This window comes from Leucopleurus acutus (assembly GCF_964270905.1).
Source record: "Leucopleurus acutus genome assembly, chromosome: 13".
In the NCBI taxonomy this organism is placed as follows: domain Eukaryota; kingdom Metazoa; phylum Chordata; class Mammalia; order Artiodactyla; family Delphinidae; genus Leucopleurus; species Leucopleurus acutus.
In genome coordinates, this window is record NC_139155.1 from 53314559 (window position 1) to 53327458 (window position 12900).

General features: G+C 38.9%; 1 protein-coding gene and 1 pseudogene across 2 annotated transcripts in view; one reads left to right on the top strand and one right to left on the bottom strand.

Annotated features, from left to right (window-relative positions):
• The window catches only part of YES1 (YES proto-oncogene 1, Src family tyrosine kinase), a 75056-nt gene that overhangs the window by 10974 nt on the left and 51182 nt on the right, over positions 1-12900 (bottom strand). The window contains exons 3-8 of the mRNA XM_082852936.1: positions 10507-10606; positions 6764-6862; positions 4627-4730; positions 4390-4539; positions 3265-3420; positions 2917-3096 (exon numbers count right to left, since the gene is read on the bottom strand). Of these exons, the coding sequence (XP_082709062.1) occupies positions 2917-3096; positions 3265-3420; positions 4390-4539; positions 4627-4730; positions 6764-6862; positions 10507-10606 (789 nt within the window). The remainder of the gene's footprint in view (positions 1-2916; positions 3097-3264; positions 3421-4389; positions 4540-4626; positions 4731-6763; positions 6863-10506; positions 10607-12900) is intronic.
• Positions 1304-1733, top strand: LOC309970504 (small ribosomal subunit protein eS26-like; annotated as a pseudogene). The gene has a single exon. The product of its transcript is annotated as a small ribosomal subunit protein eS26-like (transcript).

Consider the following 12900-nt stretch of genomic DNA (forward strand, 5'->3'; position numbering starts at 1 on the left):
CCCAAAATAAATAAATAAATTAAAAAAAAGAAAAAGAATCTTGGCTGTGAAGGGAAGCAAAAGGTAAAGAGAAGTCGGTGAAAAGCAGATGTTGGGACCAAGAGAGGATTTTCTTTTTAAACAAAAGGAAGGATTTAACTGTCCTTAAACAGAGGAAGGAATACTTCTTTTTCTTAGCCTGCAAGACAGACTGATGTTATATAAATACGCTGCATGACAATGTTGAATATACAGAAAGAAGCAAAAGCTACAGTTCTTTGTTTCGGGATTTAGAATCTAGATAAGGAGCCATGATCAATCCACTATGTAGAACATCATTCAGTGTATGATCATTACTAAAACAGTGCAAAGGCTGCAAAGCACAGAAATCCAGGACTGGAATGTGTGTTATTTTGACAATTCTTTTTTTCTGATCTTTAATTACAACAAATCCCCCCTCCCTTAAAAGTTTCTTATATCCATTTATCAGAACATTTTGGATCATATCAGTGGGTCCTTAACCTTTTTTTGGTCATGGGTTATTTTGAGAATCTGATGAATGAGAGTCTATGGACTCTCTTTCTAGAAAAACATACATAACTGTGCAAAGATTGACAGAGAACTTCAGAGGAAGTTCACTGACCCTCTGAAGCTCATTCATGGCAGAGAGAGCATGTATTTGATAAGTAATTATGAAACCAATTCAGAGCAGTCCTTAAGTCGGTCTCATATACCTCTCTGGCCTCATTTCCAACCAGTTACCTTCTACACTTTCCACTACCCATGGTTTTGTTCCCCATTTCCTCATAGCTCTGCAGAAAAATACTGGTACCCTTCACTTTACTTATTCATGTCCTTCATAATCTTAAAGGGTATTTCAAGACTTGTCTTTTCTACTGATATTTCTCATTTTATTCCAACCTATGTTATCTCTTCCTCAATTTCTATGTTACTTACTGAATGTGTCAAAACACCTAGAAATCCATTATGCTTTGAACTTGTTTGTTGATGGCGACCTGTTATTTACTTTTATACTGAAAATTAACTTATTGGGTTAGTCTTTTCTCTCTTAATTCAATGTAAGTTGGTTAGATGGCTTTATTTCTTTGATACCTTATAATACTGGCACACTGTTTATATATTAGAAGCATTCAATACATTTTAATTGTTAACCATTTCTAGAGCATTCTGATTATAAAGAGAACACACGAAGCAATAAGTCTGGATAGATTATGGAGGGCCAAGTTCTAAGTGCCTGAATAGCAAGATGGGGAATTACAGAGTTTAAAACTAGAAGGGCCTCTCTCGCCTCCCTGCTTCCAAGATGACCAAGAAAAGAAGGAATAATGGTCACCCCAAAAAGGGCCGTGGCCACGTGCAGCCTATTCGCTGCACCAGCTGTGCCGGATGTGTGCCCAAGGACAAGGCCATTTAAGAAGCTCATCATTCGGAACATCGTAGAGGCTGCAGCCGTCAGGGACATTTCCAAAGCGAGTGTTTTCAACGCCTGTGTGCTTCCCAAGCTGTATGTGAAACTGCATAACTGGGTGAGTTGTGCCATTCACAGCAAGGTAGTCAGGAATCGTTCTCGGGAAGCCCAGAAAGACAGAACACCTCCACCCCGATTTAGACCTGCGGGTGCTGCCCCATGACCTCCGCCAAAGCCCATGTAAGACGCTAAGTCCTTAAAGACTAAAGAAATAGTGTCCCCTGGAAAGACAATAAAATGGAAATTATATTTAAAAAAAAATAAACTAGAAGGGGTATTTGTGATCTTGTATACTAAACCTCCCATCTAGAAATAATCCTAACCCAGCAATCTGACAACAGAGACTTCTACCATATTCCCCAATTAAATACTTCTTGAAATCAATATACAAAGCTAAACGGACCATTAGCTTTATCTCCACTATATTCTTATGCTATCAATATCCTGATTTAAACTTTCTCCTTGCCCCTTTTCTCCCTTCTAGTTCATCTAATGTACTCTGACATGGGATATTTGGCAGTTGTTTGAAGTAGAGATTCTTTGCCAAAAGTGCCATGTGCTTTGGGAGCTTTAGGTAATGTTTTGGCTCTCAATTAGTAGGCTGTGTCAATTCTTAACTTTTGGTTTTTCTGTTTCTTTTGGGGGGAAATATTTTCTTATGGTCAATGTGTAGCTTGTAGTTGGTCCTGTCACCACTAGATGGAACTACATCACTGATCAAGATGGACAAATGGTGAGGGATGACTCCATCAGTGGCTCTGACTAGTGACTCATTAAGACTAAGAAAAGGAGATAAAATTCAAGAGGATAAAAAGCAGGCCTGTCAGCAAGCATATTTGGTGACTTACTAGTTCCTCTTCTAATGCATCAGCAGCAAAGGGAAAAAGAGAGAAGAGCGACAGCCTTCCCTTCTTTCCCTGGCCCTAACCAACCCTGTTACTGAAGATCCCACACCTTGGGGTCTGGGGTTTGGAGAAACGGAGAAATTTCAGTTGACAGTAGTGGCAAAAAGTAGTTTCTAGGATTTCTGAGTGAGATTATATTAAAACTAGATAAAGTTAATTTTCTTAACTTTACCTGATTTCTTTGCTTTAGTACTAAAGATATAAATAGCTTTCTGATTGCATTATTTTAAATCAACTAGTGTGAATACTTCTTTTCTTTTTCACCTTCCCAGCTATTCCACTGACTTTAGTCAAATGGAATGAAGGACTATTTACTTTCAAAATAAATTCAGTGCCTTATTTCCTTTTTAAACTCCGTACTATCATTTGGAATAACTGGAGCTAATTTCCATTAAACAAAATGTCAGGTTTTCTCTTTTCACATGTCTACATAAAAAATCTTAAGTTAGAAAATACAGTAAAAATCTGGATGCATAAAAACAGATGAAGACTTAAAATTTATTAATAACATGAATACCCCATGAAATACTAACATACACATACCTTTTGACATAAATTCAGTGACAATGTAAATTGGCTCTTCAGAAACAACAGCATATAGTGGAACAAGTTTATCATGTCTTAACTTTTTCATTATCTGAGCCTCTTGAAGAAAAGCTTCTGGCATCATTGTACCTGGTTTTAGTGTTTTGATTGCAACTTTTGTGGTTCCATTCCATGTTCCTAGAGAAACAACCCATATTTCATTATTTTAACCTATATTTTAAGAAATTTACAACAAACTTCAATGAGCAGCAGTAACCTCAAATATTTCAACATATCTTATCATAAACTGGGGCATTTTCATCTATGGCTAAACAATGACAAAAAACAAAAGTTCAGGCTCCTTACCCATCCATACTTCACCAAAACATCCTTGTCCTAGTTTAACCTCCAGTCGCAAAGATTCTCGAGGGATTTCCCAAGCATCTTTTGCTAGACCTTGAGTCTGGGGTTTCACAGTTGGACACACAGTTGTTAACTTATGGCATAAACCATCAGCATGTTCTAGATAAATGAATAAACTACACTGTAAAATGAATAACTTACAAAAATTAAGGTACATATAATTGTACCAGTGTTTTTAAAAGTTTAAGTTACAGGAAATAAAAACAATGTTCTATCAGTTTTATTACAAAAGCACAAACACAAAAAGGGAGTTGCATAAAAGAAGCAAAACATACAAGAAGTCAAACATTTTATTAAATACATTTTAAAAGTTATGATTTATTATGTCCCATTATGTCCCAGCTATTGTGCTAATTCAGCCCTTTACAAATATCTCATATAAATAAAAGAGACTTAGAAAACTTAAGCAACTTTCACAAGGTGATCCAGTAAATACATGATAGAGATGGGTTTCAAACCCTAGATCTGACTGCCTCCAAAGTTCTGCTTTTGACCACTGTGCTTCATTTCTTCCCAAAGAGAATGTTACCATTAATTGTTATTTCTAAAAACCACAAGTGAGGAACTTCCCTGGTGGTGCAGTGGTTAAAGAATCTGCCTGCCAATGCAGGGGACACAGGTTCGATCCCTGGTCTGGGAAGATCCCACATGCCACGGAGCAACTAAGCCTGTGCGCCACAACTACTGAGCCTGTGCTCTAGAGCCCACGCGCCACAACTACTGAGACTGCATGCCACAACTACTGAAGCCTGCACGCCTAGAGCCCTTGGTCCACAACAAGAGAAGCCCCTGCAATGAGGAGCCTGTGCGCTGCAATGAAGAGTAGCCCCTGCTCTCCGCAACTAGAGAAAGCCCACGTGCAGCAATGAAGACCCAATGCAGCCAAAAAAAAAATGAACCCAACTCAATAGTAAGTATTATCTGTTCCTCATTTTAAAACTAAAATACACTGGGCACATACTGTGTATAAAGTAGCATGTTAGACCTTAAGAGACATGAAGACATGGATGCTGTCCTCATAAAATTTAACATGAGGAAATAATTTTCACCCTTGAAATATTCACGTACCTGTATAGTGTTTTACCAATTTCTGCAGAGTATCAAATTGTGCTCTGGTTGTGATATAGTATCCACCATTGTCAAGTTTCCTAATTTTGTAGTGTTTCACATTGTCACCCCTTACCTCATCCCAATCACGAATAGAGAGGGAATAAGCACCTAGAAGGGAAAATGAACACTTCTACTATACCTTTCTTAAAATACTGCCCAAGAAAATTTTTATACTTATATTAACAATATTCATACCTTTAGTAGTTTCACTCTCTCTTACTAAGAAAATACCTCGCTGATTCCCAGGATTCAGAAGTAATCTTTCAGCATCTTTTCTCCCCATTTTGCCAAAATACCATCTGGAAAAAAAAATGAGTAGTGTTCTGAGTTAGAAGTGTGTAATAAGCATCAGAAAAATTATACATAGATATTAGTAAGAATGGAGTGGGATAGGGAGGATGACAAAAAACAGAACACAGCTTTAAAATACAGTAAAACAGAATGAAAGATCCTTCTTAAATATTACAAGTATTACTATCAGAATATATTGTCATAGTATTTTCATGTATTAACTACTCAACAAGTCTCTTAAACTCCACCTGGCAGTCACAGGAACCGTAAATATAGAAGGAAAGGCAACAATGACAGTCTTTTAGTCAATGACAGATGAAAATATTAAGATTATAGTAGGAAGAGTAAAAGTGGTTCTCTGGCAACAGTGTGATCATTTGTATTCAGTAAGATGCAAGTAAACCATGTCCAAATTATTGGAGACTCTAAATTACTGTGGGTTCAATACAGTTTTGTGAATAAAAATGCAATTTTTGCTGAGGAGGAGCCACAGAATAGTGGAGAAGAAAGACCAAAGGACAAAATGGAAAGTAACAAGTCCCAAAGCAGAACAGAGAGTTATGGAGACAAATTACACATCACTAATAAAAAGGCAAACAAATATTGATAGAGCACCTACTATGTGCAAGATGCTGGGTTAAGTGCTATGATATGAAGATGATGTATTATTTATGGATCCCAGATAAACCTGCTTTGTCATAAAAGTACAGGCATACCTCATTTTATTGTGTTTTGCTTTATTGCGTCTTTTAAAAAATTGTAGGTTTGTGGAAACCCTGGTCAAGCAAATCTATCAGAGTCATTTTTCCAATAGCATTTGCTAACTTCGCGTCTCTGTGTCACATTTTGCTAAGTCTTGCAGTATTTCAAACATTTTCTTCCACATAAGACAGCAAACTTAACTGCTAAATGTTGTGTGTGATCTGACTGCTCCACCAACTGGCTGTTTCCCCAACTCCCTCTCCTCATGCCTCCCAACTCCCTGAGATACACAATGTTGAAATTAGGCCAAGTAATAACCCTACAATGGTCTAAGTGTTCCTTTCTCTGAGTGAAAGGAAGAGTCGATCAACATGGCAAACTGTTTTTGATTTATTTTAAGAAACTGCCATGGCCACTCCAGCCATCAGCAGCCACCGCTCCGATCAGCAGCCACCAACATGGAGGCAGGACCCTCTACAGCAAAACAACTATGGCTTGCTGAAAGCTCAGACAATGGTTAGCATTTTTTAGCAATAAAGTATTTTTAATTAAGGTATGTACATAGTTTTTTTAGACATAGACTGTTGCACACTTAATATACCACAGTGTAGTGTAACCATAACTTTTATGCACTGGGAAACCAACTCACTTTACTGCAATATTTGCTTTATTATGGCTGTCTAGAACCAAATCCACAATATCTCCGAGTATGCCTGTAATATGTCACTGAAGGTGAACTTTAACTTTTTGAAAGTTGTAAGAATGGTACTTAGAACTCCCATACACACTCCACCCAGGTTTCCTGTTAATATTTTGCTTTGTCATATTCTCTTTTTCCCTGTGTATGTGTGTTTGTGTGGGTGTGTGTATTTCCTTCTGAACTGAATGATAGTTGCAAACATGCTGAATCGTTACCTCTAAATGCTTCAGTGTGTACATCCTAAAAGACAAAGATACTCTCTCTCCATAGCCATGGAGCAAGCACCTAAGTCAAGAAGTTAACACTGATACAATAACATCAATGGAGGATAAATTTTTGGCGTGAAAGAGTCTGCAGAATATAAAAAGGGTTAATGCAATTATTTTAAAGTGAAAAAAGAAAGGCTAGGGACCAGGCATAATACAGTATTATAAATGCAGATTCATTTATGATCCTACTGTAAGCAAATACTATGGCATTAATTATTAATTTTCAAGTAACATCTCCTATTAATACGATACATTAGCTATATTAAGACTGGTATGTAATTGCACGTGTGTAAAGTTGTGGCTAAGTAGAATGTGCATTAAGACATTTTAAAAATCAAAATAATTAATAAAATATGAAGCAGTGCCATACTCTTCTGCCTGAATGGAATCTGCAGGGGCTACATAATTGCTAGGGATATAGCCATTCTTTCCTGTAGCAATTGATCTTGCTTCCCACCAGTCTCCTTCCCTGCAACACATAAAACAACAATTACCACAAGGTAGACCACAGCTCAGGACACGGTCTATTGCAGTGCCATCTTGTATCTGAAACAGACAAGAAGTATTACTTCCATTTTTATTTATGCATTCATTTGATCAAGAATTAAACTCCAAGAATAATATTTAAAAAATAGGTTAGAGGACATCACTGGTGGCGCAGTGGTTAAGAATCTGCCTGCCAACCCAGGGTACATGGGTTTAATCCTTGGTCCAGGAAGGTCCCACATGTCATGGAGCAACTAAGCCCCTGCGCCACGACTACTGAGCCTGCGCTCTAGAACCGTGAGCCACAACTCCTGAGCCCGTGTGCTGCAATTACTGAAGCCTGAGCGCCTAGAGCCTGTGCCCGGCAACAAGAGAAGCCACCACAATGAGAAGCCCACACACCACCACGAAGGGTAGCCCCTGCTCGCCGCAACTAGAGAAAACCCGCGCGCAGCAACAAAGATCCAACAGGTTACGTGAATTAAGGGAATAAGGCCAAGCAAAATCACAATTGCATTGTTTCTGCTTCAAACCAAAAAACAAAACAAAAACCCTAAAAAACAAACAAAAAAAAAAACCACTTTAATTTTAGTTATAAAATCTCTTTTTTACGTAACCTAACCTTTCAACCTAAGACAATAAACTATGCTGAATAAAACAATTTGGGAAGTAAATCTTTCAGATTACTCAGTTTCGATGAAATGTTTTCTCATTTAAAAGCTTTACTGAGATATAATTTGTATACCATAAAATTCCCCCATTTAAGATTTTTTAAGAGTTTTGCAGCCATTACCACTATCAATTTTAGAACATTTTCATCACCCCCAAAAGAAACCCTGTACCCATTAAGAGTTACTTCCTGGGTTTCCCTGGTGGCGCAGTGGTTGAGAGTCCGCCTGCCGATGCAGGGGACACGGGTTTGTGGCCTGGTCCGGGAAGACCCCACATGCCATGGAGCAGCTGGGCCCGTGAGCCATGGCCGCTGTGCCTGCGCGTCCGGAGCCTGTGCTCCGCAACGGGAGAGGCCACAACAGTGAGAGGCCCTCGTACCACCAAAAAAAAAAAAAAAGAGTTACTTCCCATCCCACCCCTCCCCCACCATTTCCAACCACTAATCTGCTTTCTATTTCTATGGATATGCCCATTGTGGGGCATTTCATATAAATAGAACAATACAACACGCGGTCTTTTTGACTGGCTTCCTTCACTCAGCATAATTTTTTCAGCATTTATCAGTTGCTCATTCTTTTTTTATTGCTAAATGATTTTTTTTAAAAAAATTTTTTTATTCTTTATTTATTTATTTTTTTGGCTGCATTGGGTCTTCGTTGCTGCGCGAGGACGTTCTCTAGTTGTGGTAAGCGGTAGCTGCGGCGAGCAGGGGCTACTCTTCGTTGTGGTGTGCGTGCTTCTTGTTGCGGTGGCTTCTCTTGTTGCGGTGCACGGGCTTCAGTAGTTGTGGCTCGTGAGCTCAGGAGTTGTGACTTGCAGGCTCTAGAACACAGGCTCAGTAGTTGACTCAGTAGTTGACTCAGTAGTGACTCACGGGCTTAGCTGCTCCGCGGCATGTGGGATCTTCCCAGACCAGGGATCGATCCCGTGTCCCCTGCACTGGCAGGCGGATTCTTAACCACTGTGCCACCAAGGAAGTCCCAATGATTTTCTTTTTAACAATGCATAAAATTACAATGTTTCTTTCTATCATATTAGGAGAAAAAATTCAGATGCCCTAGAACTACTATAACCAAAATATTAGCAATGAGCAATAATAAAAAGATTTAATTCCTGGAATAAAGTATATTTACAAGAATGTTATCCATGAACATCCAAATAAGACTAAAGTCAATTCAGAACATGAGAACTACATGTAGTTTGTAATAGATAAGCCTTGACTTTTCCAAAATTAATGTGAAAGGAGAGTATATTATCAATCTGCAATGAGGAAGACATATGGGTTCTGCTACTACAGATTAAATGCATGTTTTGCTTTACCAGAAATAAGTATTGAAAATATTTTGTCTACATTGAAATTTCATAAATTCTTGAGGTGAATCTGATCTTTAAAAAATGAAATGGAAAATCCTTTTGTAATTCAAATGTTTACAAACTCATATACTTGGCTTGTAGCTTCCTAGTATATATTAAGTACGTTCAGATATACAAACTGAAAACTTTGATCCTGATAATCATTCACTGATTCATTCAAACATTCACTGAATACCTTTTAAGTAACAGACCTTACAATAGAGTGTGCTAGAAACAGGTAAAAAGTCCTTATCCTCAAGTAACTCCATCTAGAGCAGGATTTCTCAACCTCGGCACGACTGACACTTTGGGCTGGACAATGCTTTGTGGTGGGGGGGCTGTCCTGTGCACCGCGGGATGCTGAGCAGCATCCCTGGCCTCCATCCACCAGATGCCAGCTGTAGCACCATGGATGTAACAACCAAAAATGTCTCCAGACATGGTCAAATGTCCCCTGGCTGATCCTGCCCCCATGCTGAGAACCACTGGTCTAAAAGGATGATAGGCAAGTGATAAATTTTAATTCAAAACTGTGATGACTGCTATAATTGAGGTTTGCACAGGTTGCTATGTAAACATGTAAGAGAGACACCACTAAATCCAGCAGGAGGTGGGGACTGGGCCAGGCAGGAAAGGTAGAAAGAATATCAAGAAAGGCTTCCTTGAGAAAGGACACAGGAATATACACTTTGACGGATGCACAGGGTTGGCCAGATGAAGGAAGAAAAGTGGAGGGACAAGAAGTTACATTCCAGAAAAAAGGAATCGCATGTGTGAAAGCACAGAGAAGGGGAGAACCCCCAGTGTACTCAGAATCATAAATAAGTAATTCACTCTGGCTGGGCAGTGGAGTGAGGAAGGGGAAAAAGCTCAATGAATGACACCTGCTCTTATTGCTGTTTTATCTTGACAGCAGCCAGTAGCTATTGAAGGATTTTAAAGCCCAGAGACAGAATCACATTTCATGTTCTCAAAAAATAACTGGTAGCAAGTGGGAACAAAGATGGAAGGAAACATGACTGGATGCAAAGAGACCATAAATGTCTATTCTGAGAAGTTACAAAGTGGTCACTGTGCCTGCTAATGAAATTATGGGATCTATTTTCTGTAACAAGCACTGAATTTTCTATGGTGGCCCACTAAATGAGAACAAGTCTGAGAGTCACATAAGGAAACAGCAACGTAACATGGTCAGTTTGGGACTGCAGGAGTTCCTTAGCCTTTTTAGTTTGTTTTTTTAAGAGAAAGAGATTAAGATCTTTAAATCATCTAGTACTTAGATAAATGGGATCATAGAAATATCTTTATAAAGGTTTTTTTTAAGTAAGGTACTTACTTACATATACTCCCTCAATCCTCACTCTTAAATCTCTACTGTTTATGGCAGAACCACAGCAACACCATTTGCAGAAATCATAACTTCTGGCTCCGGCAGTAGTATTATGCCGTATGTCTAAAGAAACCAAATGTATCATCCAATCCAGTGGGCAGAGACCCACGCCCCACTACTCTCGTCTCTGAATCATCATCCAGCTCAGTGGTTTCAGTGTAAAGTAGGCTGCCGTTGGTATCTCTCCCCCGTAAAATGTTCATAACACTTACGTATTGTTAATTATTTGAAATCTTTCACCCTTCTTAAATGAAAGGTCTTCTGTAGTTCTAGCTTCATAATCATATAAGGCCACAAATACAGTAACACCACCTATTGGGGGAAAAAAGACCAATGTAAATTATATAGACAAATTAACAACAGAGAAATTTAAAAACATTGCCAACAACAACAAAAAAAGCTTATTAAGCATAGCTCTTTTCCTGGTCTCCAGAATCTATTTTTAAAAGTTGGAGGGGCTTCCCTGGTGGCGCTGTGGTTGAGAGTCTGCCTGCCGATGCAGGGGTCACGGGTTTGAGCCCTGGTCTGGGAATATCCCACATGCCACGGAGCAACTAAGCCCATGCGCCACAACTACTGAGGCCGCGCGTCTGAAGCCTGTGCTCCGCAACAAGAGAGGCCACGATAGTGAGAGGCCCGTGCACTGCGATGAAGAGTGGCCCCCACTTGCCGTAACTAGAGAAAGCCCTCGCACAGAAATGAAGACCCAACACAGCCATAAATAAATAAATAAAATTTAAAAAAAAAAAGTTGGAGATTTGGGTTGCTGAAGTTTCCAAGTTATTAAGATGCTATCTTAAGGCCTTCCACGAGACTACTGTACTCTACAAATTCTAAAATTCTATAGACCCAGAGAGACATTTTTAATCTTGATTCACAGCTGCAACATCTCTAGCTTGAAAAGACAAAGTTCAAATCAATTCTTTGGCAGAAAAAGCATTAACGAGTATTATAAACTACTAGCATTGATCATCTCAATTTCTTAAGAACAGTAAGTGAACATTCCCATCCTTAAGACTAATCATTCACTGTATAGCACAGGGAACTCTACTCAATACTCTGTAATGACCCATATGGGAACAGAATTTAAAAAAAGAGTGGATATATGTATAACTGATTCACTTTGCTGTACAGCAGAACACAACACTATAAATCAACTATACTCCAATAAAAATTAATTTAAAAAAAGACTAACAGTAATAACTAGGGTTTTATTAAGATTATTTATTATATTTAACACAAAGATAAAAACAGCATGCTTTTCTTAGAAACTAAATGGTATGGCTGATATGGATTATAAATTCCAAAAGTAATTTTGTCATATAAAGCACTGTATGTAGTTGCTTAAGACATAAGCAACTTAAATAGCCAAACTATTATCTGCAAGTGAAAGAACAGAATCTCATTTATCTGGCTTCTCCCCTGAGGCCCGGTCATATATTAACTACCTATTTGACATCTCAAATGTCTATCAAGCACTTAAAATTTATTAGGTTCAAAACAAAGGTGTTGGGCTTCCCTGGTGCTGCAGTGGTTGAGAGTCCGCCTGCCGATGCAGGGGACATGGGTTTGTGCCCCCGTCCGGGAAGATCCCACATGCCCCGGAGCGGCTGGGCCGGTGAGCCATGGCCGCTGAGCCTGTGCTCCACAACGGGAGAGGCCACAGCAGTGAGAGGCCCGCGTACCTCAAAAAAACAAAAAACAAAAAAAACCCACAAAGGTGTTGACTTTTCTCCTCTAACCTGAAGTATTACTGAAGTCTTCCCTACCTCAGCGAACATTACCAGTCAGGTATTCAAGCCAAGTCCATTACCAGCACTGTCAGTTCTACCTCTAAAGTACCTTATCTACTTCCTTTTCATTTCCAGCTCTTCCACCCTAATCCAAGTCCCTGTTATCTCTTACTGGGAAAGTAATAGCCTAACTCCCTACATCCACCCTTCACGCAGCTGCCAGAGGGAAGTTTTTAGAAAGGGAATTCAATCGTGCAAATTCTTTACTGAAATCTCTTCAATAACTTCCTTCTAGCTTTGAATAAAACCCATACTTCTTACTATAGTCTATGAGGTCCTGAGAAATCCTGACTCTTCAACCGCTTATCATGTAACTCTACCCTCTGCCCATACTAGTCCTCAAACCTGCCAAGCCCATCTGTACCTCCTAAAGTGCATTTGTTATTCTCTCTTCCCAGAAAGCTCTTTTCCCATTTATGCACATATTTAGGTCATTCTCATCAAACCTCAGCTCAAACGATTTCATCTCAAGATGGCTTTCCTTGATCATTTAAAAAGGGCCTTCGCCAATCATTCTAGTTAGTTCCTTCATAGTATTTATGAACCATTAATCATCCTGTTTAGTTGTTTCTATAATTATTATCCAACCCTCATTATAATGTAAACTCCACTGGGGCAGAAATCTTGTTTCTCTTGCTTACAACTCTCTGTACCTGGCACACAGACACTCATCAATAAATTAATACCCATGAATGGACTATTTCCCGTAAATAAACTGCTTTAGGTAACTCAAGTATGTCTTCTCAACATTTAATCATTTTGGATTAATATCTTTCCAGAACATATAATCCTGAAAATAAACTTTTACTGGTG